This window comes from Schizophyllum commune (assembly GCF_000143185.2).
Source record: "Schizophyllum commune H4-8 unplaced genomic scaffold SCHCOscaffold_7, whole genome shotgun sequence".
Lineage (NCBI taxonomy): Eukaryota > Fungi > Basidiomycota > Agaricomycetes > Agaricales > Schizophyllaceae > Schizophyllum > Schizophyllum commune.
The window spans coordinates 888,670-910,505 of NW_026089544.1; the positions used below are offsets into that span (position 1 = coordinate 888,670).

General features: G+C 57.7%; 9 protein-coding genes and 1 non-coding gene across 10 annotated transcripts; 9 read left to right on the forward strand and 1 right to left on the reverse strand.

Annotated features, from left to right (window-relative positions):
* The first annotated feature begins 64 nt into the window (after positions 1 to 64).
* Positions 65 to 2,038, forward strand: SCHCODRAFT_02544297 (uncharacterized protein). The gene is made up of 2 exons (XM_003031383.3): positions 65 to 1,424; positions 1,477 to 2,038. Exons 1-2 carry the CDS (start codon positions 126 to 128, stop codon positions 1,633 to 1,635), a joined length of 1,458 nt encoding a protein of 485 aa, XP_003031429.2. The 5' UTR covers positions 65 to 125; the 3' UTR covers positions 1,636 to 2,038.
* SCHCODRAFT_02544298 (uncharacterized protein) lies at positions 2,026 to 5,508 on the reverse strand. The gene is made up of 4 exons (XM_003030966.3): positions 5,123 to 5,508; positions 4,881 to 5,044; positions 2,991 to 4,750; positions 2,026 to 2,941 (listed from the first exon to the last, which is right to left on the reverse strand). The coding sequence occupies exons 1-4, from the start codon at positions 5,224 to 5,226 to the stop codon at positions 2,213 to 2,215; spliced, it is 2,757 nt and encodes a 918-aa protein (XP_003031012.1). The 5' UTR covers positions 5,227 to 5,508; the 3' UTR covers positions 2,026 to 2,212.
* Positions 5,509 to 5,700: 192 nt separating this feature from the next.
* SCHCODRAFT_02628558 (uncharacterized protein) lies at positions 5,701 to 6,495 on the forward strand. Its single transcript, XM_050345477.1, has one exon. The coding sequence runs from the start codon at positions 5,967 to 5,969 to the stop codon at positions 6,246 to 6,248; it is 282 nt and encodes a 93-aa protein (XP_050199574.1). The 5' UTR covers positions 5,701 to 5,966; the 3' UTR covers positions 6,249 to 6,495.
* A 1,635-nt stretch (positions 6,496 to 8,130) lies between these two features.
* On the forward strand, positions 8,131 to 8,203 carry SCHCODRAFT_t126. Its single transcript has one exon. It is a non-coding gene; the product is annotated as a tRNA-Phe (tRNA).
* A 165-nt stretch (positions 8,204 to 8,368) lies between these two features.
* Positions 8,369 to 9,342, forward strand: SCHCODRAFT_01038585 (uncharacterized protein). Its single transcript, XM_003031382.2, has 3 exons — positions 8,369 to 8,699; positions 8,746 to 9,006; positions 9,055 to 9,342. Exons 1-3 carry the CDS (start codon positions 8,558 to 8,560, stop codon positions 9,102 to 9,104), a joined length of 453 nt encoding a protein of 150 aa, XP_003031428.1. The 5' UTR covers positions 8,369 to 8,557; the 3' UTR covers positions 9,105 to 9,342.
* A 560-nt stretch (positions 9,343 to 9,902) lies between these two features.
* Positions 9,903 to 11,382, forward strand: SCHCODRAFT_02580737 (uncharacterized protein). Its single transcript, XM_003031381.3, has 3 exons — positions 9,903 to 9,950; positions 10,009 to 10,766; positions 10,819 to 11,382. Exons 2-3 carry the CDS (start codon positions 10,265 to 10,267, stop codon positions 11,274 to 11,276), a joined length of 960 nt encoding a protein of 319 aa, XP_003031427.1. The 5' UTR covers positions 9,903 to 9,950; positions 10,009 to 10,264; the 3' UTR covers positions 11,277 to 11,382.
* A 98-nt stretch (positions 11,383 to 11,480) lies between these two features.
* On the forward strand, positions 11,481 to 16,819 carry SCHCODRAFT_02628563 (uncharacterized protein). The gene is made up of 9 exons (XM_003031380.2): positions 11,481 to 12,195; positions 12,246 to 13,470; positions 13,522 to 13,894; positions 13,943 to 14,568; positions 14,622 to 16,036; positions 16,089 to 16,197; positions 16,248 to 16,309; positions 16,356 to 16,502; positions 16,563 to 16,819. The coding sequence occupies exons 1-9, from the start codon at positions 11,535 to 11,537 to the stop codon at positions 16,631 to 16,633; spliced, it is 4,689 nt and encodes a 1,562-aa protein (XP_003031426.2). The 5' UTR covers positions 11,481 to 11,534; the 3' UTR covers positions 16,634 to 16,819.
* A 562-nt stretch (positions 16,820 to 17,381) lies between these two features.
* SCHCODRAFT_02544309 (uncharacterized protein) lies at positions 17,382 to 18,287 on the forward strand. The gene has a single exon (XM_050343627.1). It carries the CDS (start codon positions 17,404 to 17,406, stop codon positions 18,040 to 18,042), a length of 639 nt encoding a protein of 212 aa, XP_050199575.1. The 5' UTR covers positions 17,382 to 17,403; the 3' UTR covers positions 18,043 to 18,287.
* Positions 18,288 to 18,983: 696 nt separating this feature from the next.
* Positions 18,984 to 19,307, forward strand: SCHCODRAFT_02505845 (uncharacterized protein; the record flags this gene model as incomplete). The annotated part of the gene is made up of 3 exons (XM_003031379.2): positions 18,984 to 19,055; positions 19,104 to 19,186; positions 19,241 to 19,307. The coding sequence occupies 3 exons, from the start codon at positions 18,984 to 18,986 to the stop codon at positions 19,305 to 19,307; spliced, it is 222 nt and encodes a 73-aa protein (XP_003031425.2).
* Positions 19,308 to 19,646: 339 nt separating this feature from the next.
* On the forward strand, positions 19,647 to 21,595 carry SCHCODRAFT_02628565 (DUF1688-domain-containing protein). The gene is made up of 7 exons (XM_003031378.2): positions 19,647 to 19,871; positions 19,920 to 19,946; positions 19,998 to 20,280; positions 20,341 to 20,514; positions 20,677 to 20,991; positions 21,041 to 21,176; positions 21,227 to 21,595. The coding sequence occupies exons 1-7, from the start codon at positions 19,689 to 19,691 to the stop codon at positions 21,390 to 21,392; spliced, it is 1,284 nt and encodes a 427-aa protein (XP_003031424.1). The 5' UTR covers positions 19,647 to 19,688; the 3' UTR covers positions 21,393 to 21,595.
* Positions 21,596 to 21,836: the final 241 nt, after the last annotated feature.

The following is a 21,836-nucleotide window of genomic DNA, read 5'->3' on the forward strand; positions in this document are numbered from 1 at the left end:
TTTGAGGACGTGGGTCCTCGTATTCAAAACAATTTCCTTTTGCGGTTACCCTTGCAGGCTTGGTCCTGACTTCCATCTCGAACACAAACGCATACGCACCATCCTGTTTCTGCCAGCTCTTCATCATGTCTTTCGACAACGCCGAAGAGTTCGAACAGAGAATCACAGAGGCGATAGAGGAAACAAATCTTCGGAAACAAGCGATACTGCTCGATCCACTGCTGCAGCCTCACGTATGGCTTCGGGCCTTTCGCTCTCTGAGCCCCGATTATATCCCGCAAAATTCCTCCTCCCCCGTTGACGAGCGCATGGCGGACGTATTGAACGATCTGCAGATACTTTCGATGATCCTCATGCCAGATCCCCAGGCGCCGGTCAGCGCACCCGTCCTTCGCGCTCTTCTCGTTGGGTTTCGTACTATGTGGCCCCTCGCGTGGACATGGGTTCAATTCTTGGATCCGTTGGCTGACGGACCGCGCTCAGACGGCATGACGCGACTGGTCATCTCGGCGACCATACCCTCGGTGCTGGCTATGGGCCTCAGGCTAGCACTGAAGGAAACAGAAAATCGCGCGCAGATCGTGGCCTCTATGCGAGACGAGCCCCTGCAGAAGCTCGTCGCGCTGTGGTACCACGAATTTGGGATAGATCATTCAGATCCTGCCATGCAGAAGGATCTCGAGCGCGACAATGACCAAGGGTTATGTCTCCAGATCAGGCATGCTCAGGGAGCTATCAGCGAAATCATTGCGGACTCTGGATCGGAATACTACGACAGCATGGTCAGGGCGCTGTACAAAATCTCGGGCGGGCACCCAAAGAGGCTTCGGCGTAGAATGCTGGCAAATCTGGAGCGGGGCCTGCATTCGCGACAACGCCTCTCGGAAATGGACTTGGCGCAATTCTATTTCGCACCCGTTTCATACCTTCTGTCCATCCCATCGTACACGTTCCCTCCTCTATCCGGCAGAACCATACGAAGACAAGCTGCGCTATTGCTGGAGCTGTCGCTCACGCCAGATACCACTATGCGTGCGGTAGCGATGTGCTCAATCATCGCGTCCCTACACAAGAAGGAACTCAATGGGCGCGTATTGGCTCTGTCGATATCCAATGGGCTGCTTACGGGCGTGCGGAATATCATCTCCCAACAGTCTGTCCATCGAGCACTGCGCGAAGGGGATGGTGCAAAGGTCGTGATCGCGCTTATAATCACCTTGTTTGTCACGCTTCGGCTTCGGCGGGTGGCAAAAAGCTTTCTTCATACGGACGTCTTACCGTTGTCGAGGGAGGAGTTGTTAGAGCCGAGAAGTCCGCTTGTTAAACAATGGGGGCACCTAATGGGGAGGAAGCCTTTGCACGCGCTAGCTTGGGCGGCACATAAGGAGAGGCTCAAGCATGCACGCCGCTGCTCTAATTCAAAGGTGAAGATCTCGTCGTGCACATAGCGATTCAAGAACACTCATCCCTTCTCAGTGCACGGCGCGCCCCACATCCGTAAGACGGTGCATCTGTCAAGAGGCGTACTACTGCTCGAAGGAATGTCAACGGATGGATTGGCATCTGCAACATCGTATGGACTGCGTCGGGGGGCGTACAGGTACGGTACCCCTCTCCTTCAATACGTTCTCCTGACAATTGGTAGGATGCGATCTCGACTTGACGCTGGAGGACCGCATATTTGTGGAGGAGCTCACACGATGCTACGTCAACGGAAGTCACCCACTGCTGTGTCGAGAGATCGCCACCTACCACAGGAACATCAGATATGGCTGTCATATCGCCATCCGTGTTCTATACAACAAGCATACGCCCCAGGTCGAGTTTCTTGTTGATCCCATAGTGCAGACAGAAGGAGAAGACCGAGATCCACGCACCTTGCTTATCATCATAGCTGAATTTGCCTACTACGAGACGAAGGCGACCTTGACCCTACAGCCCTTCCCACTGCACGAGTATACAGAGATGGTAGTAGATTGAGGGCTCTTGTGGTACATGTCCTTGCTCAATACGTTGATTTTGTGTAGTTTCTGCTCGACAGCTGTCGTGTTTCTGTGGATTGACATCAAGCTGCGACTACAAAGCTTCACTTTACAAGAGCAAACAACGCCCATTCCCGCTGTCCTCAACATATGCGATTTGCAAGGCATTGAACACCTATATGCCTTCATACATGGATTACACCCCTCGTCGCTTCCCTCGCGTAGCTCAACTATCTAGCATACTCTACAAGATCCTTCTCCTGCAGCCCCCGGCTGCTATATATTGGTACACGGATCTGAACTTGTTCATACGACAGCCGCCGCCCGCCATCGGTCCCGCCGCGAATCGACTCTTCCCTCGAAACTTCGCCGCTCCTGGCGCCTTTGCCTGCTTCAGCCGTCCTAGGCTTCGCCGCCTTCCCGTGCCTTAGCTGCTCTGCCGAGCGTGGCCTGTCAAGGTGCCCGTTGCTCTTCGGATGGAGTCCCTCCTGCAGCACTTGCTGCGACGCCGCTCTGCGCACCTTGCGCGGCAGCCCCTCTAGTGCCTCCTGCTCCTCGAGCTCGTCGCATGACCGCTTGCGCGCGCGCTGCGGGCTGGTCTCCACGTCGTCCTCCTGTATCGGCTCACCGTCGACGGAGGTATCATCACACGGGACGGTCATTCGCCTATCCTCCATCTCCTCTTGCACCGTCACCTCTTCCAACTCCTCATCCGCGGAGGAGAGATACGACTCCAGCTCGGCGTCGTCCATCTCATCCTCGCCATCCAAAGTGGCCATGGGCAAGAGCTCGATCTGAGCGGCCGGCGCAAGGGGCGCGACCTGTGATTCTCGCTCGGGGAGGCGTTGCTCGTTCTGCCGGACCGTCTGCGACCCCTCAGCGCCGCTTGCGACGGTTTGGGCGCGAACACAGATCTTGCATCGGCAATGATATAGCGGGGCACATGCTTCGCGCCAGACCTGGGGCGTTCGTCAGACATGCCACGGACGTGAAAAGCACACCCCTTACCTCCCAAATCGCCCTCCGACTCTTTTCTGGTAGATGGGCGATGCTGATAGGAATATACGGAACGGCGGGCATGGTGCGAGGGTTCTCAAGTACGGGGTCGACAGCGATAGTGATGGACGCAGCGTCCTCATCCATGGCTTCCGACTCAGCGACCTTCGTCGCACCCTCCTCGCTCTTCGTTTCGCCTTCGCCCATAGGTAGGTCTGAGTCCGGAGGTAATGAGTGGCTTGCGGTCGAGCTCGACGTCGGAGGGCTCTCTGTGTGGTCGTCGTTCATCTCTTCGTCCGCCTTCTCCTTCGCTGAGGCTTCCTCTCGCCGCTCGTCTTCGCGCCGATACTCGCGACGAGCGACCCAGTCAATGCCTTCAATCCACGTGCTCTCCTCCCGCAGTTGGTCCATGACATCCTCCAGCGACAGCCGCGCAGCGCGCACGGCAGGATCTGTGGGTAATCGCTTGACAGGCAGTGTTCGCGCAGGAAGGACGGGCGAGCTCTGGGGCGATGAGAGCGACGCCGCGCGCTCAGCTCGAGTGCTTGCGGCGTCAGCCGAGCACTCTTGTACGAGTTTGCGGACGAGGTTCTTGAGGGCCGGCAGCAGGAGGTTGCGCATCGCTTGCGCGAACGCGCCGTCGACGGCGCGCAATAAGCCAGTGTTCGAGGGCAAGTCCAGGGTTACGGATGATATACGTGGGTGCGCGATCCCGCGCGCGGTGTCGTTTTCGTCGGTGTCTTCCTCGTCTGTGAACCATGGGCAGGGATGTCGCGCCTCGACGATGAAGTCCTCATCTTTGCCGCCGGCAGCGTAGTCGGTTTCTATATGCCCGTATGATATCAGAAGCTGTTCGCTGGGCGCGAGCCAATGCCCATCCAATATTCGGTTTCGGGCCCAATCCAAAAGTGCTAGCGGGCGAACTTGCGCCTCTTCCCGATAGTGCGCGCCATCCTCGTCTTCCATGCCATATACATCGTCGTCCGAGACGTCAGAGTCGTCGTAATCAGCGTTACTGGCCACCTCGGGCGTGAGTGTCGCCCGCCGCCGCGACCTCTGCCCGGTCACTGCCATATCGTATGCGCTGCTCACGACCAGCTGCTCGAGCAGATCGCGTATCTTCGTGTGCTTGCGGAGCCAGTACTTATCGCGAGCGAGCGAGAGCACATCATCCACGGCGCCATCACCCCAAGTTAGGAAAGCATCCCGAGAGAGACCTGTCTCCCAATCCACATCCCCTGTGAAGTCCCAGTCGACTTCCCCGCTGAGGCGCGGCCCACCGATAGCAGCGACGTCGTCCGCAGAGTCCTTGACGCGGTTCCAGAGAGCTTGACCGCGACAGGCGCGACAAGTGGCCTGCACACCGGGCCAAGTTTCCTCATCCTCATTCTCTTGCACGGCGACTAAAGCGCTTGGGTGTGGCTGCTGGTATTGGTATTCACCCATCTCTTGTGGCGGAGAGTCGCGCATGCAGACGCCACAGAAAAATAAGCGCCGCTTCCAGTGCTCGGTGCACATGCCGCCGTACGAGTAAAATGATGGCGGGCGATGATATCTTCTGCATTGTGAGAGCCCCTGCGAGGTTGTAGGGTGGTTGATGCGACAGACAATGCAGGTGTTGGTGTAGATCTGGCGGAAGTGACGGGCTGGAGGAACGCGAATGGTAGCCGCAGTGGAGGAGTTGGACTTGACGCGGACGACGGCTAGATGGCCGAGATGGTTGTGGGGGTCCATGACAGCGAGTGCATGATTGTAGAAGAGGTGGTAGTCAACTGTAAAGGTGTCAGAGCGTGAGATACTAGCGATGATGGAGGACGGTGGGGTTGGGGTACATTCGTGGCGGCATATCGAGCGCAATGGGCGCAGACGGGGGAGCAGATTGTGGCAAAGTAGGAGACGTACGTGCAGCTCCCCACTGTGGACAGGTCTCGTACATCTTCTCGAGAACGTTGAAGTTGCGCAAAACATCGTAGAGCATGCGCTGCTGCCAATGCTGGGGCTGCTTGAACGCGTGGGGGACATGGCCTGTTCTGCTGCTCTGGAGCAGGAGGTGTGTCGCGATCAGACTGGAGATGACGATCAGCATCGCGTAGCGCGTCGCAGACGCGCGAGCACACACGCGTCAACGTCAAAGGCGGACGCACCGCACAACTTCGGGGGGCAGCTGGGGCCAGGAGCGCGTTATCTTTCCTTTGTAGATTGTTGCAGACGACTCCGAGGAGCTCGTCGTCGCGTCCGACGTCGACATGATCGACGCGGAGATGGTCAGTGCGCAGAGCAAAGACCGTCACAAGCGATGATGACACGGCACAGCAGATAAAACCACGTGGTGGTACACGTGCATATGATGTCGAACTTCTGGGGGATCGGTGCTTTCTGCAGGCCACTTTCTGTGCCGGGCGCGCCAGATACAAGGTAAGATGGGAGATCTGCGAAAGTAGTGGATGAAGGTCGAGAGCAATCGCCGCAAATCCCAGATGACCAAATTAGGAAATAAGCGGAGAGCCGGTGTATCGGGCCGGTCCCAGGCCGGGACCCCCAACGTTTGCAGGCTTCAGAGATCGCTCCAGATCTCTGCGCATGAATGAGATCACGATACAGAGTACGGGCGGCCATTCTGTCCTGCAGCTGAGGCAACTGTGCGCGTAAACTGCGCCATAAAAACCTTATGCCGACCTGGTACAAGAAGCACGCTCCTTCACCGCGGACAAAGCACTGACAACGACCAGATTGGGCAGAGACAAGCATAACCTATATTCCGAGCAAGAGCGCGGAATTCTCCTTGGACGAGAATATGTTTCTGGTACAGTACGACAGGAGAACATGTGATCGAACAATGAACATGGTCGCGGATCGAACGTGCAAGGGCTCCCTGTTGAGCCACCACATCCGAATTACGGGTCACTGTCGCGAGCGCGTTGTCAGCAAGGTCGCGGCCGGTTAAGGAGGCTTCCAAGCCATATCGACGCCTCTCGCACCACCAAGGGTATGGGCCCCCGACTGTGGACTACACCACTGGTAGCGCTGACCGGAACACTCGTGCTGTCACCGCCGAGGATGAGAAGGGTCCCGGGCTTCAACACGCATCCTATCCAGGCCGGCCGACCAAGCAAACCGTCAACCCACGAAAGCGACGACGGAGCGTCGCTGTCCGCACCGCCGAGGGAGTCAGCCCTCGGTTGTGGACTACACCACTTGGTAGCAGGTCGAGAAGCACTGCACAACAGAGAGCCTGAGCACCCTGTTGGCCCCTCCTCGACTTACCGGTGACGGCGGTCGCCCACGACCCCGAGGGGAAGGGCGACCTGGCTTCTGGAGAGAAAGGCAAGGATACCTCTGCTTTTTATACGCGGACGTGCACAGCTCGCCGACGATACAGCAGCACGGAGAGACTCGGAGTTCAGAAATCATGAGATGATGACGGACCTTGCCTCAAACACGACCTTTGGGGAGGGGAATCGAGCGCTAGGTTGTTTTCCTGTATTTGTGCTAGTGTGCCCAAGGGGTAGTTTCACGTGCCTAGTACGCGATCACGCGCGAAGACGCGCTTGCGGACGCTTTTTTGAAAGCCAATTTCAAGCCAAAGTCCGCCTCTGGGCCTTTGGAGGTCTCGCACATTATCCGCCGCCGCCTGAAGTGGACATGTGCTGCTGTAGAACGACCTGCTTAGGCGAGGTGTAGAGGCTCCAGTATAAGAATGGGATGGACGGAGGGCACTCACCAGAAGCCAGGTCGCCCCAACCCTCAGGTAGGGGCGACCGCCGTCACCGGTAAGTCGAGGAGGGGCCAGCGGGGCGCTCAGGCTTCCTGTTGTGCAGTGCTCGTCGACTTATCACCAAGTGGTGTAGTCCACAGCCGGGGGCTGATCCCCTCGGCGGTGCGGACAGGGACGATACGCGCTGTGCCGTGCTGGACATGGCGCGAAGTCGCTTCCGTGGAAGGTTGATGGTTTGCTTGGTCGGCCGGCCTGGATAGGATACGTATGCAAGCCCGGGATTGCCCAGGTGGTGACCATACGAGTTATACTTCCAGTGCTACCAGTGGTGTATTCCACAGCCGAGGGCCCATACCCTCGGTGGTGCGAGAGGCGTCGATACGACTTGGAAGCGGCGGCGTTCGTGACCTTGACCGACGGCGCGCTCGCGTACAGTGACCCATATTTGGGATGTGGCGGTTCGGTGGGAGCCTTCGCGCGTTCGACTCGCGGTCACGTCTATGCTGTTGATTGTTCTTGCTGTAATGTGAGAAGGGGGGTGCGATGTATGTGAATGTATCTGCTGTTTTGCAGACTTGCGAACCGAATGTTGCGACGGCAAAGATCCTTGGGCGTACTTGCATGAGAACCTTGGTCATCGCGTGCGCCACCAAGTCGTGGTCCCAGAGCACGACGAGCCTTGCCAGGATCGTCTCGCGCAGCGGCATGTCGGTTACATGCGGCGACAGAGGCTTGGTGTCCTTCAGCGCCAACTTCAGGGCCACATATAAGTTAACTCGCCAGTAATGTTCACCAGGAGAGGAACGACGTCCACCCCGCAAGTCGAGTCGCCCGCGAGAGAGCCCGGAAAGTCGATCCAGACCTAGGCCGTCGGGAAGAGTGTCTGTAGCCCCAGGAGGAGCGTGCACGTAATGTTGCTGTATTCTGCTCTTCTCGTGACTGGCAGAAGTGCTGCCGCAAGGAGCTTCAGATCACTGAGTATCGCGTGCATACGCAGGTTGACCGGACGATGACCGGACGATGAGGCCAAGAAGGGACATTATCTGGCTAGAGGGAGCCAAAGACAGGCCTGCAAGAATCAGGGGCGTTGGTTGCACCTTCCACTCTCTGCACGACCGCGGTGAGATTATCCAGAGTTATGAATGAGGGGAGAGTAAGGTGAAGCTTCTTGGGAAGTGATCGAAGGGTCCTCGCGCTGCGTTTGGTGCGACCTACGATGGGAGTCGGGAGCAAGTCACGGATTTGTCGATGTCACAGTTGAAGTCTTGGTTGGTCACACTGGAGGAAGACTGTCCTACATAGCTTGTGACAATGAAAGTAGGTTTGAGGCGAAGGTCTTGACGGCGGCGAAGACGCACTAATCATGACTATAAAGTTGTAAAGGAACGGCGGACCTTTGCCAGGGAACCTGGTACAGCACAATGCGACTTAATTCAAGGCGTGATAGCTCAGTTGGGAGAGCAGCAGACTGAAGTTCTGAAGGTCCCGCGTTCAATCCGCGGTCATGCCATGATATCTTTTTCGTCTCTTGCGGAGCGGCGGGCTTAGGTTGCTGGCTGATTATCCATTTCTTGTACTTCTGAGGTTCCAGCGCAGGGGCATCTGAGTTCACGAACTATGAGAGTACATTCAGGTGAGTTCATCGGCAAACGCCGGAGCCCGATCTTGGCCAGAACGCTCATCTCGCAGTCCGCCTGGCACCATATACTACCACTTTTATTCCCCCGGCCCTCACACCCACGAATCTTGGGCTCTGCTAGACCCAGGAAGTCTTGCGTCCCGACAGAATTTCGTCTCACTTCGTCGCACATCTTGCGCTGGAACGAGCTGCAGAAGAGCCGGGGGCAGCTATCCGCGTGGGCAGATGCCGCCACGCTCCACACCACCACCATCGCGCGCCTATGTCCCCCAGAACGATGCTGCAACATATCGCGATCTCTTGTTGTTTGAAGAGCGGCTGAAGTCGAATGCGGAGTTCCTGCAGAAGCGCAAGTCAAGGTACCAATGTACGTCTCCAGCCATACCACTGAATGATTAACTTACTTCCCCTAGTCTTCCTCATACAGCTGCTTCTTATCATTGCACTTCTCCTCTCCGAGGTCCTCTTCATGTCCCCCGATATGTCCCTCCTTGCCATACCGTATAGATTTGTCCTGCGCAAGCTATTGCCTGACGTCTACGGAGACGGCCGTGATGCAGCTCTCACCATTCACCCCTTCCTGGCAAGCGGTATGCTCTTCGTGAGCGTCACGACACTTGTACTATTCTTTGCTAGCGGCATGTACGCCGAGAAGATTGCCTACGCGAACAAGTGTGTGTTCGTATCCTTACCACGCCGTGCGCCTGTTCACATACCTCCAGATACGTCCCCCACGCAAACCGCGCCCTCCGCTCCTTCAACATATTCCTGAACGTGCGCCGCCCGCCGCTGCGCACTAAGTTTCTCAGCAATCCCCTGTCCTTCCTCTTCGAGCGGCCCGACGACGACGCGACGACGCGTCCGCGCTCACGCTCCCCAAGCAATGCGCGGTCGAAGAGCCCCACGGGCACGCTCCCCATCCCGACGATCCCGCCCGCGCAGAACCCGCGCGGCGAGCTCATCTTCTCGAGCAAGGTCGACCGCGGATTCCGCGAGGGGTACGAGCGGTACCGCGCCGCGTTCGAGAAGCGCCGGCAGGAGAAGGAGCGCATGGAACGTGCGCGGCGCTGGTGGGGCCGCCTGTGGTTCTGGCGCAAGCCGCCGGCGCCGGCGCCTGTTCCTGCGAGTGGGCAGCCCGCGCCGCGCTCGCGGACGCCGTCTGGGATGAGCGCGGCTAGCAGCACGACGTCGCGGCGCGGCGGCGGCTCGAGGAGCGGAACCCCTCCAGCGACACCGCCAAGAGGCGACCCGCGGCGTACGCCACGGCAGCGAGGGACGTCGCCGCCTACGGGTTCGACTCCAGAGAGGCAACGTGCGCGATATTCCCGGGATCTGGATGCCGATATGCGGACGGTGGCGCTGGAGCGCAGTACAGCTGGTTTTAGCATGGGTTGACGGTGATTAGCGATTGTAATAATTATGCAGTGTTTTCAGTTGCAGGTGTCGATGTCCAGCGTTGTCCAGCGTTGTCCAAGCTGACCACTGCCTGCTTTGCTTCGAACGTTCGACGGTCGCTTCTTCCGCGCTCCCCGTATCAGGCATGGTGCACGAGGTATGTTTTTATTGAAGCCTGTCCTAGTAAGCCATGGCCTCCCATCTTCCGCCCGCGTCCTCCTAGGTAACGTTGCATTCAATACATTGTGGTCCATGCACGCTTGCTTACTAGGATACACCAGGTTTACGACCCACTGCCTGCTCACCCGCTCATTTTGTCGTCATTCCGCGACGCTTTCTAAATCCTACAAGCCCTATTTCGTCCCCTGAAAGTGTCTAGCGTCGTATATGCCGTCGCGTTGAGAAGGTTCCGCGAGCTAGATGCACATCGTGGCGCGCATGGGTTCAGGATGCTAATAGCTATCATGTCCTCTATAAAAGCAGGCTCAAGGTCAGGATATTCCTCCACGTCTCTCCCTGCTGGCACTACCCCTCAGCATGCTTGTCAACACGACCTCCGGTCTGGAGTCCCTGCAGGAACAGCTGCGTCGTTCGGGCATCTTCGCCCTCGACATGGAGGGCCGCGACCTCGGCGCCGCGAACGGCAAGCTGTCCGTCATTTCCTTCCGCACGCTCGACGACGTGACCTACCTCGTCGACGCCCTCGCTTTCACCGCCGACCAGCTGCAGTCCCTCCTCAGCCTGCTCGCAGACTCGTCGGTGACGAAGCTCGTGTGGGATGGCCGAATGGATGCGAGCGAGCTTCTACATGGCTATGGCGTGCAGCTGCGCGGGGCAGTGGACCTGCAGATCGCGGACATCATGGCGCGCAGGAAGAGGGAGAGCTTTTTCGATCAGAAGAGGAGGCTGAGCCGGGGGTATCGAGGGATCCCGGCGTCGCTCATCACAGAGGCGGAGTTTGCTGATGTGCACCGGTTGAACGGCTTGCGCGGGGCGGCGGAGGACTATGGTGTTATTCAAAGGCCCATGGGGTTGCGAGGTTAGTTTCTCGTGCGGTGGATGTCAGAGACGATGTTGACGTCGATGCTCAGGTCCCCAAGGGCCCAAGTTCGACCATAGCAAGTGGCTGCAGCGCCCGCTCACGGCCGAGCAGGTTGTCTACGCTACTGAGGATGTCGACATGATCCTGGCGCTGTACCGCATCTTCAAGGGGCGCGGAGACATCCAGGAGGCGAATCTCAAGCGGCAGACGGAGGCGTACCATTCCATCCACAGCCGCTGCCGTCCGGATGGGTCCAACGCGTATTTGCGGCACTCGCTGATGCCACTCGACATCCTTGATCTCCCTGCTCCTGGCTCGCCGCTAACTCCATGTAACGGATGCCGTAGGGAGCTGTCGCAGAGGTGCTTCTCTCCGTCCTCCTATCACGGGAAGTGCTTTGTGTGTTCGGCGATGGACAAGGAACAGGTGAAGCCGGCTGGGGTGCAGGGTCGCGGCATGCGTTATGGCCCGAGGTCAGACTTGTTCGGTGGCTTGCTCTTTGCTTAGCGATTCCCTGTACCGCCTTCTTGGACTGTGTATGCCTAACACTCATTAGTCTACTGCTCAAAATGGTCCTCATTGTGAAAATATCAACCTGCATCCTGTGATCGTGAGAGAACAAGGCCTACCGAATACGGAAGCGGAGATATGTCATGGTATGACCGCATCGGCGCATGATTCCCCGGACTTGAGCATCGCGCTTCTGGCGCCCGACAACACAGACACCGTTGGCCACGACCTTCATGTTCACGACTGCGCGCAGTCATGCCCAGATATAAGCCCCTCCCCGCACTCCCTCTGGGCCCAAACCCGACGACGCTGTCTGTCGATTCGCGCGAGCACCGCTCCCAGATCATTCGCCATGTGCTGGGAGAGATACAAGACGCGACGCTAGAGAGCAGGCAGGATGAGTGGGTGGCGTCTATTGAGGAGGCCCTGGACGACCTGAGTGCGAGCATCTCGCGCGGAGAGTGGCTGCACGGACTGAAGAAGGAACGGCGGAGGAGGCGGGCGAAGATCGACCGGCACGCCACAGTCAAGGCGGCGCAGAAGATGACACGCCCCCCGTCAACGATGTCTAGGCGATCGTCCTCGGTGCAGGGGGAGGGGCAGGGCAGGCCTCCATGCGAGGCAGTGTTCTTCCCATCCACGGAGAAGCCGCAGGAGGACCTCAGCAAGTCGCTTGAGGAACTGCGTGCCATGGTCTCCCGCGCATCCGGCTCGTCCTCCAACCCAGTACGCCAGCACCTCCTTCTGTCTCTCGCACCGCCTGGGAGTAGGGCACCTGTCCCTGCAGAAGACTCGGGCTTCGACTTGATACCTGGTCACGTCGGATGTACTTTCCGGCCTCATGTCTTCCACCTGCCCGACGCTGGGAACCCAGATGTAGAGAACATCGTGCTGTATGGCCTGAAGGAATACAGCGGTACGTCTTGTCATCAATGACCTCCCAAACATTGGCTCACACCGCTCTAGGTTCGGATGAAGACCTTGAGCTAGTTGGCGGAACGTTCACCTTCAAGGGCATCACCTCGCCAATCCAACATCACCATCTCGCCAAAGTCCTACGCATCGCCATATACACCCACCTCTCCCTTGTACTAGAACAGCACCTCTTAGTTTCCTCTGCTGTCGCGCTGGAGTACCCCATACCCAAGACAGCGTCCCCCACGACTCCGACGGCGCCAGGAGGCTGGGTACCGGATGTACACAGGAAGGATAGCCTGAAGGGACAGAACCGCACTTCCCTGCTCCCCTCAAGCATCTTCAACTTCTTTTCGAGGAAGAGCCTGACAGCACGGCGGAACAACTCCCTCACCGGATCCCATCCTCCGCCTCGCAGCGGCTCACTTGACATGCGCGCGTCTGCATCTCACCCGGAAAACGCTCTCAGCCGCATCGCAGATGATACCTCACTTTCTTTGGGTACTCGCATCCGTCGCCTTTCCTTTATGCCTACGGACCCAAGGAAGATCACCCCGCCGAAGGAGGAGCCCGCGCAACCATTTGCGGCCACAATCAAACGCCTCGAAGAAGCGCGAACTCTCCTCTCGACTTCCGTTGGCGTCAAGTACCCCCTGCCTCCCCTGATGGTCACGCTAGCGAAGGAGGAAGACAAGCAGCCGGGGCGTAAGCTCCGCGGTGATGAGCGCACTGGACTGTTCAGCTTACTGGGATGGGAGGGCAAGGATAGCCAGGGCCGCGCTATGGCGGGGATCACTGGCTTTGTACGCCACCAAAGCTTCTCCGTTCTCGCATCGTTGTACGTCCCAGCGGCCGACTCGCCGCAAATCCCACAAGGGGAGGACGCGATCTCGGCGGCGACGAAGGAGAACACGACGAGCTTTGTGCCCTGCGACCGGCCGCGGTGGGTGACGTATCGGTACTACTCGCACGACGAGCGGGACATGTCGCTGGGCGAGATGCTGGAGGACCTGGTGTTTGATGCGTATGAGCTGTGTGCGAGGCAGGGGTGTGGGCTGGTGAGGGGGAAGCACCAACAACGGTATATACATGGTGGTGTGCAGATTGCCGTGGACCTGGAGGAGCCCTCGGAACTCCAGGACGAGGACGAGAACAGTAAGGGCGGACAGGAGAAAGCGGAGGAGGACGCGGACGAGGTGCTGCGGATACAGACGTGGGTGCGATGTAGCGTTTGCCGGGCTGAGACTCCTAAGAAGGTCGTGTCGGAGGGTGCACAGTACGTTCTCGTTAGTTGCAGAGACTTGACCGCGGGCTAACGAAGGAACAGCCTTCTGTCCTTCGCGAAGTACCTCGAGTTGCTCGTGTACTCTCCACGCCTTTGCTCCATCTCCCCTGCGTTGTGCGAACACACCACTCCACCCAAGCAGCCTTGGACAGACGGCTTGCCACCCTCGCGCTTCAATATGGTCCGCATGTTCGAGTGCCGAAAACAGACGGTGGCCTTCTCCCTGTCCGCTGTGGAGGATATTTTCGATATTCGGGTGCCGAGGCTGCAAATCGTGCGCACTGGAAATGCAAAATCGCCAAAACCGGCGGAGGCGGATGAGAGCGATATTGACGAGGGGGACGAGGACAAGAGGAATTTGCGACGGGAGATTAAGGTGTTCTGGGAGTGTGTGAGCGATCATGTCGATAAGCTGGTGAGCGAGATCTGTACGAGTATCTGTGTGATGCTGACGAGCGTTCAGGAAGATCTACTCTCGACTGACGACATGAAGGTCATGAAAAAGGCATTGCCGCGCCTGCCCTCGACAGACGATGCGTACGATGACATCGACGAGCCGTCGACACCGAGAGCATCTATTTCTCGCTCTCCGATATCTGGACTTCCAGGCTCTGTCGGATCCAACAGAGGCGGCAGTACCGACTACTTCGGGGTTGCAACGTCGGACAGGGAATCCATGTCTTCCGCCGCATCCTCACGATCTTCCCTTGCATCCTCAACCGCTTCGACTGCATCGGCTCCGCCTCCGACGCCATCAAAGGAAATTCCGCCGCAGGAGCTTCTGTTGAACATGCGTCATACGTTTCAGCGCACGGAGCAGAGTCTGTACGCGCAACTGGCGCGTACACCTGTGGATACGCTGAACGATGTGCGGCGGTCGTTCTTGTCGTCCGCGCTGGGGGCGGATCGTAGGCTGCAGGCCTGGCAGAAGAAGCATTTGCCAAAGGCGGTGAAGAAGGATCCTTCGTTGGCGAAGATGGACGAGGCAGCAGAGCCGGAGTGGTTCAAGAAGTCTTGTCATGCGGCGCCGGATTCGAACATCATAGTGCGTGAGGAAGATTGGGGGAGCATCATTGCGTTCACGCTGAGGTATGCTCGCTTGGCGTCGATGTGTGATTAGCACAAGCTGACCGCCGTGCTAGTACAAAGGACTACCAGCGAGAGCTATCTGCAATGTCACTGTCGCGGACGCCGTCGAGTCCTCCGCAGACTTCGCTGCTTTCGCCTCCTGGCGCCTCGCATGGAACGTCGTTCTTCACTTCTTCATCAGGCTATAGATTTTTCACCGGAGGAGCGAAGAATACGCCCGATCCCGATCGTGAAGACGCAGTGTGGCACGAGCTCGAGGATTACTCTGCTGTCATCTCGAGGAAGGAGCATCCGCGGGATCCGACATCCATTCTTTCCATCCGCGAGGTGTTGCGGCAGAAGTCGCCGACTGATGGGTCATCGTCGCCATTGTCGAGATTCGTCAGCTCGGGCGATACAATGAGGGGGAATGGCGCGCCAGGAATCATGCCTCCATCTGCGTGGGCGAGGCCGGCGGTGGAGGTAACAAGTGTAGACGCGGGCGGCGAGGTCAGCAACGCGAAGATGCCAGATTCCACACGCGCCATGCTGCACAATATTGAGGCCTCGTCCGACTCACGACCTGGGTCCACGACAACAGCGACCGCCGGAACGTCGAATCTCACGGCGCAAACATGGCGAGCGAGGGGCCTATCCAGCTTGTCCCGGGAGAGCGAGTTGTCCAAAGAGAACGAGGACCCTGCGAACGACGCTGAACCTCCGGAAGTGCCGAGTAAAGTGCCCGCGCCAGCCACACCTGCGAAGGGTCTGGCCGATGCGCCACAAATGCACTCGCCTGTACCCCAGCGAGGCTCCTTCTTCACGCATTCGCTGTCAAGCGGGCTAGCGGGCGCTATGCGCTACATGCTCAACGGCAGCGACGGTCAACAGACAACCAACTCGCCTTACGGGCGTCCTCACCATGGCCTACTGTCGACGGAGCTCCTCTCCATCGACGAGCGACCGCACATCAAGTACGACTGGACCGTCGGCAAGCGCCTCAAGTTCAGCTGCACCGTGTACTACGCGAAGCAGTTCGATCAACTACGCCGGCGCTGCGGCGTGGAGGACGTCTTCATACACAGCCTTTCCCGCAGCGCGAACTGGGCCGCCGACGGCGGGAAAAGCAAGTCAAACTTCTGGAAGACGGCCGACGACCGCTTCATCATCAAGACGCTCGTCAACGCGTGGAACACCGCGGACCTGCAGGTGCTCATCGACCTCGGCCCGAACTACTTTCGGTACATGGACTCGACGGCGAGTCGGCCGACGGTGCTAGCGAAGCTCGCGGGGTTCTACACGGTGGAGATACGGAACTTGGAGACGGGGAATGTGCAGGCGAAGGCGGATCTGCTGGTTATGGAGAATTTGTTCTATCAGCATAAGGTGGAGAAAGCGTTTGATCTGAAGGGAATTCAGGGGAGGAAGGTGAAGGCGGCGCAGTCGCAGCAGACGGCGAAGACGCTGTTTGACGGAGAGTGGATAGAGGGTGAGTGAGGGCACGAGCTATAGAGTGGGGTGGGTTGTTGACGCGCTTGTAGGCCAGCAAAGAACTTTGACACTGTTGCGCCCTCATTCGAAGGCGGTCTTGCGGGAGGCGATTCGAGCGGATGCTGAGTTCTTGGCGAAGAGCAACATCATGGATTATTCGTGAGTTGCAGTGGTCGTCTATCTGCGTATCTCGCTCATCGTGTCTCAAGGTTGCTACTTGGCATCGACAACGAGAAGAAGCAGATCGCCTGTGGTCTCGTCGATACTATTGGTATGTGGCCCTCCTGCAGTCTTACATTTTTACTCATTCCCCGCAGGCAGCTATACGTTTGCCAAGACGCTGGAGTATAAGGCAAAGCAAGGTCTTCATTCCGGAACGGGGAAGGAGATCACCGTCATGCCACCGAATGAATATCAAGACCGCTTTGTGACAGCGATGGAGAACTACTTCCTTGCCTGTCCAGGTATGTCGACATCCTAGGCGGCGAGTCACTGGCACTGAAATCGCTTCGCTTCATTCGCAGACAAATGGTCCAAACCCCTCGACGACTGCGAGATCATCAGCGACGTCGAGCGCCTGCCGAGCGTGCTGTAGCTCGATCCTCTTTGTGTCATTTGGCTTCCATGCATCTGTTGATCGCGTGTTGGACTTGTATACCTTCTTTTCCCATCGGATGGACTCACTCATTGTCATCTCATCTCTTGTACGGAATCGACCACACAAGCACTGTATCATTATCTTGTACTCATATATCCATGCCATGCACGATTCCATACGATGTCTTGTGTCCGAGGGCGATGTCATCCGTGACTTGGCTTGGTATCCTGACTCAGCTCCTCGGTGCATTCATTGAAGATATCATCTCCGAGTAAACTCACTGTGACTTGCCTCAACAACATCGTCAACAGCGACATAGTGAGGTTTCCTGTGCCTCGGCACCCTTGGGCGCTCAGGCTAGTGCCCCATAGCGAGGTGTCACAGCTGTGTCTTTACGAGTGAGAAACTACACGTCAGCATCGCATACAGTACCTGGTATGATAGATGCTTTAGATCTCATCTGCAAGGAATTGAAGTGAGTCCGAGTTGTGTGTCCAGCACTCTGATGGCACGTGCTCGTCATGAACACCTGGGCCGGCATCAGCCGCGGTCATTAGCGTTTTGCTTGCGCCCATCATGTTCATCGTCTTCATCGGCAGGTGGCAGATTGAGGCCCGAGGTCCCAGGTGGCTAAGTTACCTGCAAAATTTGCATGCTGTGCGTCGCAAGTCGGGCAATGATACAATGCATCAATTGACGTTCTCGCCGATGACCTCCCTGAGCCTCGAGCCGTAATTTTGTAGATGGCGACTGTGCGCACCCGGTCGATGGTCGCGCTGGGCTACCTACATTCCGCGATTTACCGCCACGCAGTGACCTCAGCGCCGGTATCCAGGAACTCTGCTCCATGCGCTGCGTTTCAACGACGTCGCGCCTCGCGCTCTCCACTGGACGAGTCACGATGTTCTTGTCGCCGTCGTGCGCTGTCTTGTCGTCGACGAAGGGCCAAGAAAGCAAATAAAAGCAGTCACCCGACTCATCCCTGGACTCTCTTGCTATGGCGATGTCGCGAGCCCGACGCTAGCGGGGACCCTTACGCTGGGCTCTCGCCGGTTCTCTTTCTCTGGAGAACGCCTGCGCCGGTCTGGAGGCTCCATTACACGCGCCTGCCGACATCCCCGCACCTTCCCGGTTACCTTCGACGGAGGATGAGCCGCCTCGAGACTCAGTCTGGCCGAGCTCTGCCGATTCACGGCAGTTGTATCACTTCGACGAGGTTTATGACAGAATTTCAACCGCTCAATTGTCGTCATTCTGCAACAGCTCTCTTCATCTCGGATGACCTGTCGATCTTTGGGCAATACCGTAAACCGCCTCGATCCTCCGCGAAAAGCGGTATCACAGTCAATTTATCATCTATCGACACCCGCGGTCGAAAAACGCCGGCCAAGGCTCAGTTGTCCTGACATCGGCCCTTCACTAGTTTGTGACATCCAGAAGTACGGCAGCACGGTAGCGTCAGCCAGGACCCAGGGACCAGTCACAGTTGACGGGCTCAAATAATAAATCAGGTGCGCCGTCGCACGCCCTCTTGATTTCCATATGGAGCAGAAGATCCTGCGATCCTGACCCACGCCACTGTAATCTCCACATTGACATTCCAAACACGGGCAGTTGGTCGCAGCGCCATAGTGACGAGGCTAGACGCGCCGGCATCTTATGTGCCAAACGCGACCGCCGACAGGGTCGACGCGGACAACGTCCCGAGTCGAGGCCGATTGTCGTCATGTGAGCGCGCTCCTCCCCGCCACTTCGAATTTGCCCTCGCTCGAGTCCGTCCGCACGGCGGCTCGTCAGCCCGGGACATCGCAGGTACGATGCACCTCCGTCTACACGGCTCAACGGTAATTTGCGTCGCGCGCTTGTCAATTACGCGGGACGAACTGCATTCAATCAGGTCGCTGTCTGTCAAGGGCAGCAGAACGCCCACGCCCGCCGCCGCGGACGCACAGCGCCGAAGGCGATGTCTTCGGCAACAGGCGCGCAGATGCATCACTGTCATATCACCAGCCCACAACTATCGCCGGCACGACTCATCACGACCGCGCACTGTCACCAGCACGACGTGGGCGACAACCTCGATGGGGCCTAGCAGCCCGCTCGATGGAGTGTGGTACGCAGCGAATTTGCTAGTAATGAGTTCCAGAATTCCGGCCGCCGGGTATTGGCTGCTGGTCGCTGTATACAACGGCGCAGCCTCTATATAAGCTGAGGACGATGCTGGTCTCTGGCTACACAAATCGCATTCGCCCTCTTCTATACGCTTGACGCGTCCCTTGCTCTGCTCGCCTCATTTTTCTCGCTGTACTCGCTGTCCTGCTTTCTGAGCGTCTATTCCACTCACATAATGTGCTACCGTGCTGTACCCAACACCCTCTATGCGTGCGGCCACCAGACTCCCATTAATGCTGGGGAGCAGGTCTGTCATCTTTTTTTTTCTACTGCGCCTTTGCTGACCTATTCGTAGATCGACTGCAACAAGTCCAACTGCCGATACAGCTCGATGCACCCGACGAACTGCCCTAACTGCGCCAGGACGTGTACCCAATGGTATGTGGCGCATTTAGATTGCCGACGTCGAGAATAACGACGGCGGTATTTCAGGCTCCGCCCCGCGCAACAATTCGTGCAGCGTCGGGAAAGCCGTCGCTGCCCGCAATGCGGCAACTAATAAAGCGCGGCGAAGGCATTCAGTGCCAATCATCCTCTACAATATTCTCGGACCCTCGTACCAACATCTGTAACAACATTCGCGCCGCCAAGCTAAAGCCACTAATAGTGTACTTGCATTTGAGCAGTAATATACGGACTTCTGCATTGCAATTACATAGGACTCTGATGTTGTCCCCGTACCTGCTTTCACAATCCCACTGCACTTTGAACAATCCCGCGACAAGCGCCGTGATTGAACGCCGGCCGTAAATGGCAGTCTTTGATTGTCCGAATGGAAATATGAGGTACCCGAATGATAACGCGGATCAGTAACTGATCAGGTACTTAAACGCCCGCCCGGCGCCTTGTCCCGAACCACCCACCATCCCCCTCCCCCATCATGAATCTGACATCGGCACCCACACCCCTGACGAGCAAGGCGGCGTACCTGCGCACATTGCCCGCCATCCGCGAGCGCTGCAGCCGCGTTTTCGAGATCGCAAAGAAGGGTGGCCTGGAGTACTTTGATTACCACCCCGAGCAGGAGTCTACGGTCGTGGATTACTGCGCGAACATCATCACGGTACGTTTCTGTGTTCTGAACGTTGTTCCCCTTCTAATGAGACTGTAGAGGGACTTTGGGACGAATTACGCGAGCGTGCGTGTCCCGCAGACACCCAGCAGGATGACTTGACCGATAGGCATGCAGATCCCTCCCCACGGCCGATGGAGACATCTTGACGCTGGCCGCCCACGCGTGGAACCGATGATGGCAAAATGGGACGTCGATGTGAAGGAGAAGACACGTCGCATCGTCGATATCTTCATCGTGTCTGTCCTGCTCGATGCTGGCGCGGGGAACGCATGGGCGTACAAGGAGCCGGCTTCAGGGCAGTCATTCGGTCGCTCGGAGGGTCTCGGCGTCGCGAGCATCAACATGTTCGAGCAGGGCTTCTTCTCGGGAGATGCTTCGCAGCCATTCCAGGTAGATGGTACGTCGAGATCTCATCCATGCTCTGTTGAATCCTGGCCCATCACTCATACACTTCTAGCTGCCGGTCTGGCGCGCATCACTGCAGAGAGGACAGCCGCCGCGATGCAGGTCAGCGAGTCAAATCCGATGGTTGGCATCGAGGGCCGCGCAGCGCTGCTCGCGCGCCTCAGCGACGCACTGAAGGCGAACCCCGAGTACTTCGGCGAGAACGCACGGCCGGGCAACGTCGTCGGTAAGCGCCCATTCCACCACGTCCATCCATCTACCACGTCGGCATCCCACATCCCGCACCGGCGGCGCCTTCGTGCTTGCCGTTCCGCGCAGTCGCTTCAGCCCCATCCTGCAGTGACTCCTATCCCTTATCTAGGTGACTGACTCACCCTCCTCTTCGCAGACTTCCTCGAGAAGCACTCAAAGCTCGTCGGCGAGCAGCGCGTCGTGCCGGTCGCCGCGCTCTGGAGCGCGCTCATCGACGGCTTGAACGCGATCTGGCCGCCTTCGAGGACGAAGTTGGGCGGCATCTCGCTTGGTGACGTATGGCCCTGCGGTGTCCTGGCGAAGGAGGCGAAGGAGGAGGGCGATGACCTCGTGCCGTTCCACAAGCTCACCGGCTGGATGTCGTACAGCGTCATCGAGCCAATTGAGAAGATCCTGGGCTGGAAGTTCCAGGGCATCGAGGATATGACGGGTTTGCCTGAGTACCGCAATGGTGAGTGGATTAATACTTCGCCCGTCTTTGACTGACTGTTCCTTGTTAGGTGGTCTTCTGCTCGACCTTGGTGTACTCAGCCTGAAGCCAAACCTGCTCGAGACAGACGCGAAGTCCGGCTTGCCCCGCGTCACGCCATCTCACCCTGCTGTCGTCGAGTGGCGCGCTATGACCATCATCATGCTGTACGTTTGCTCCCGTTTCTTTGAGATACAGTCTGGCTCACTCTTTATAGGGACCGCATCGCCGATGGGTTGCGCAAAAAGCTCAACGCGGACCTCTCCCTCGCCCAGGTACTCGAGAGCGCGACCTGGAAGGGCGGCCGCGAGATTGCGAAGGAAAAGCGGCCGGAGACCTGTGGCCCGCCCCTCGAGATAGAGAGCGATGGTACTGTCTTTTAGTTGTGTGTGGACTTGTTGCGATCGGGTGTACTGAGTGGAATATAACTTTGCTGTATATCACTGCCGACGATGCTCGAAAAGGTGTAGATATGGGCGTTATAATGTTCGGAAATTCAGAAAACGATGACACTACATAGATCGTAAAAAATGAGCGTAGCGGTTGAGGACGTCGCAGAAATACGAGTGAGCGGAAGAAAATTGGTCTATGGTTTGAGGGTGAGCGGGAAACTTGACCTCTGGGAACGCTATCGATGACTCACTCTGTCAGACTTAAAGCCCGTCGGCAACGGCACACGAGGCGCGCTTGATGTCTCTCGGGAATTCCCGAGCGCCTTTGATGCGTACACCATCCAGCGCGGGAGTCGCTCCTTGCCACAACAAGGATTGTTCAAGCACCGTCGTTGTTGTAGAGGCCTGCCTACAGGCCCCGGCGGTCTGCCTGCC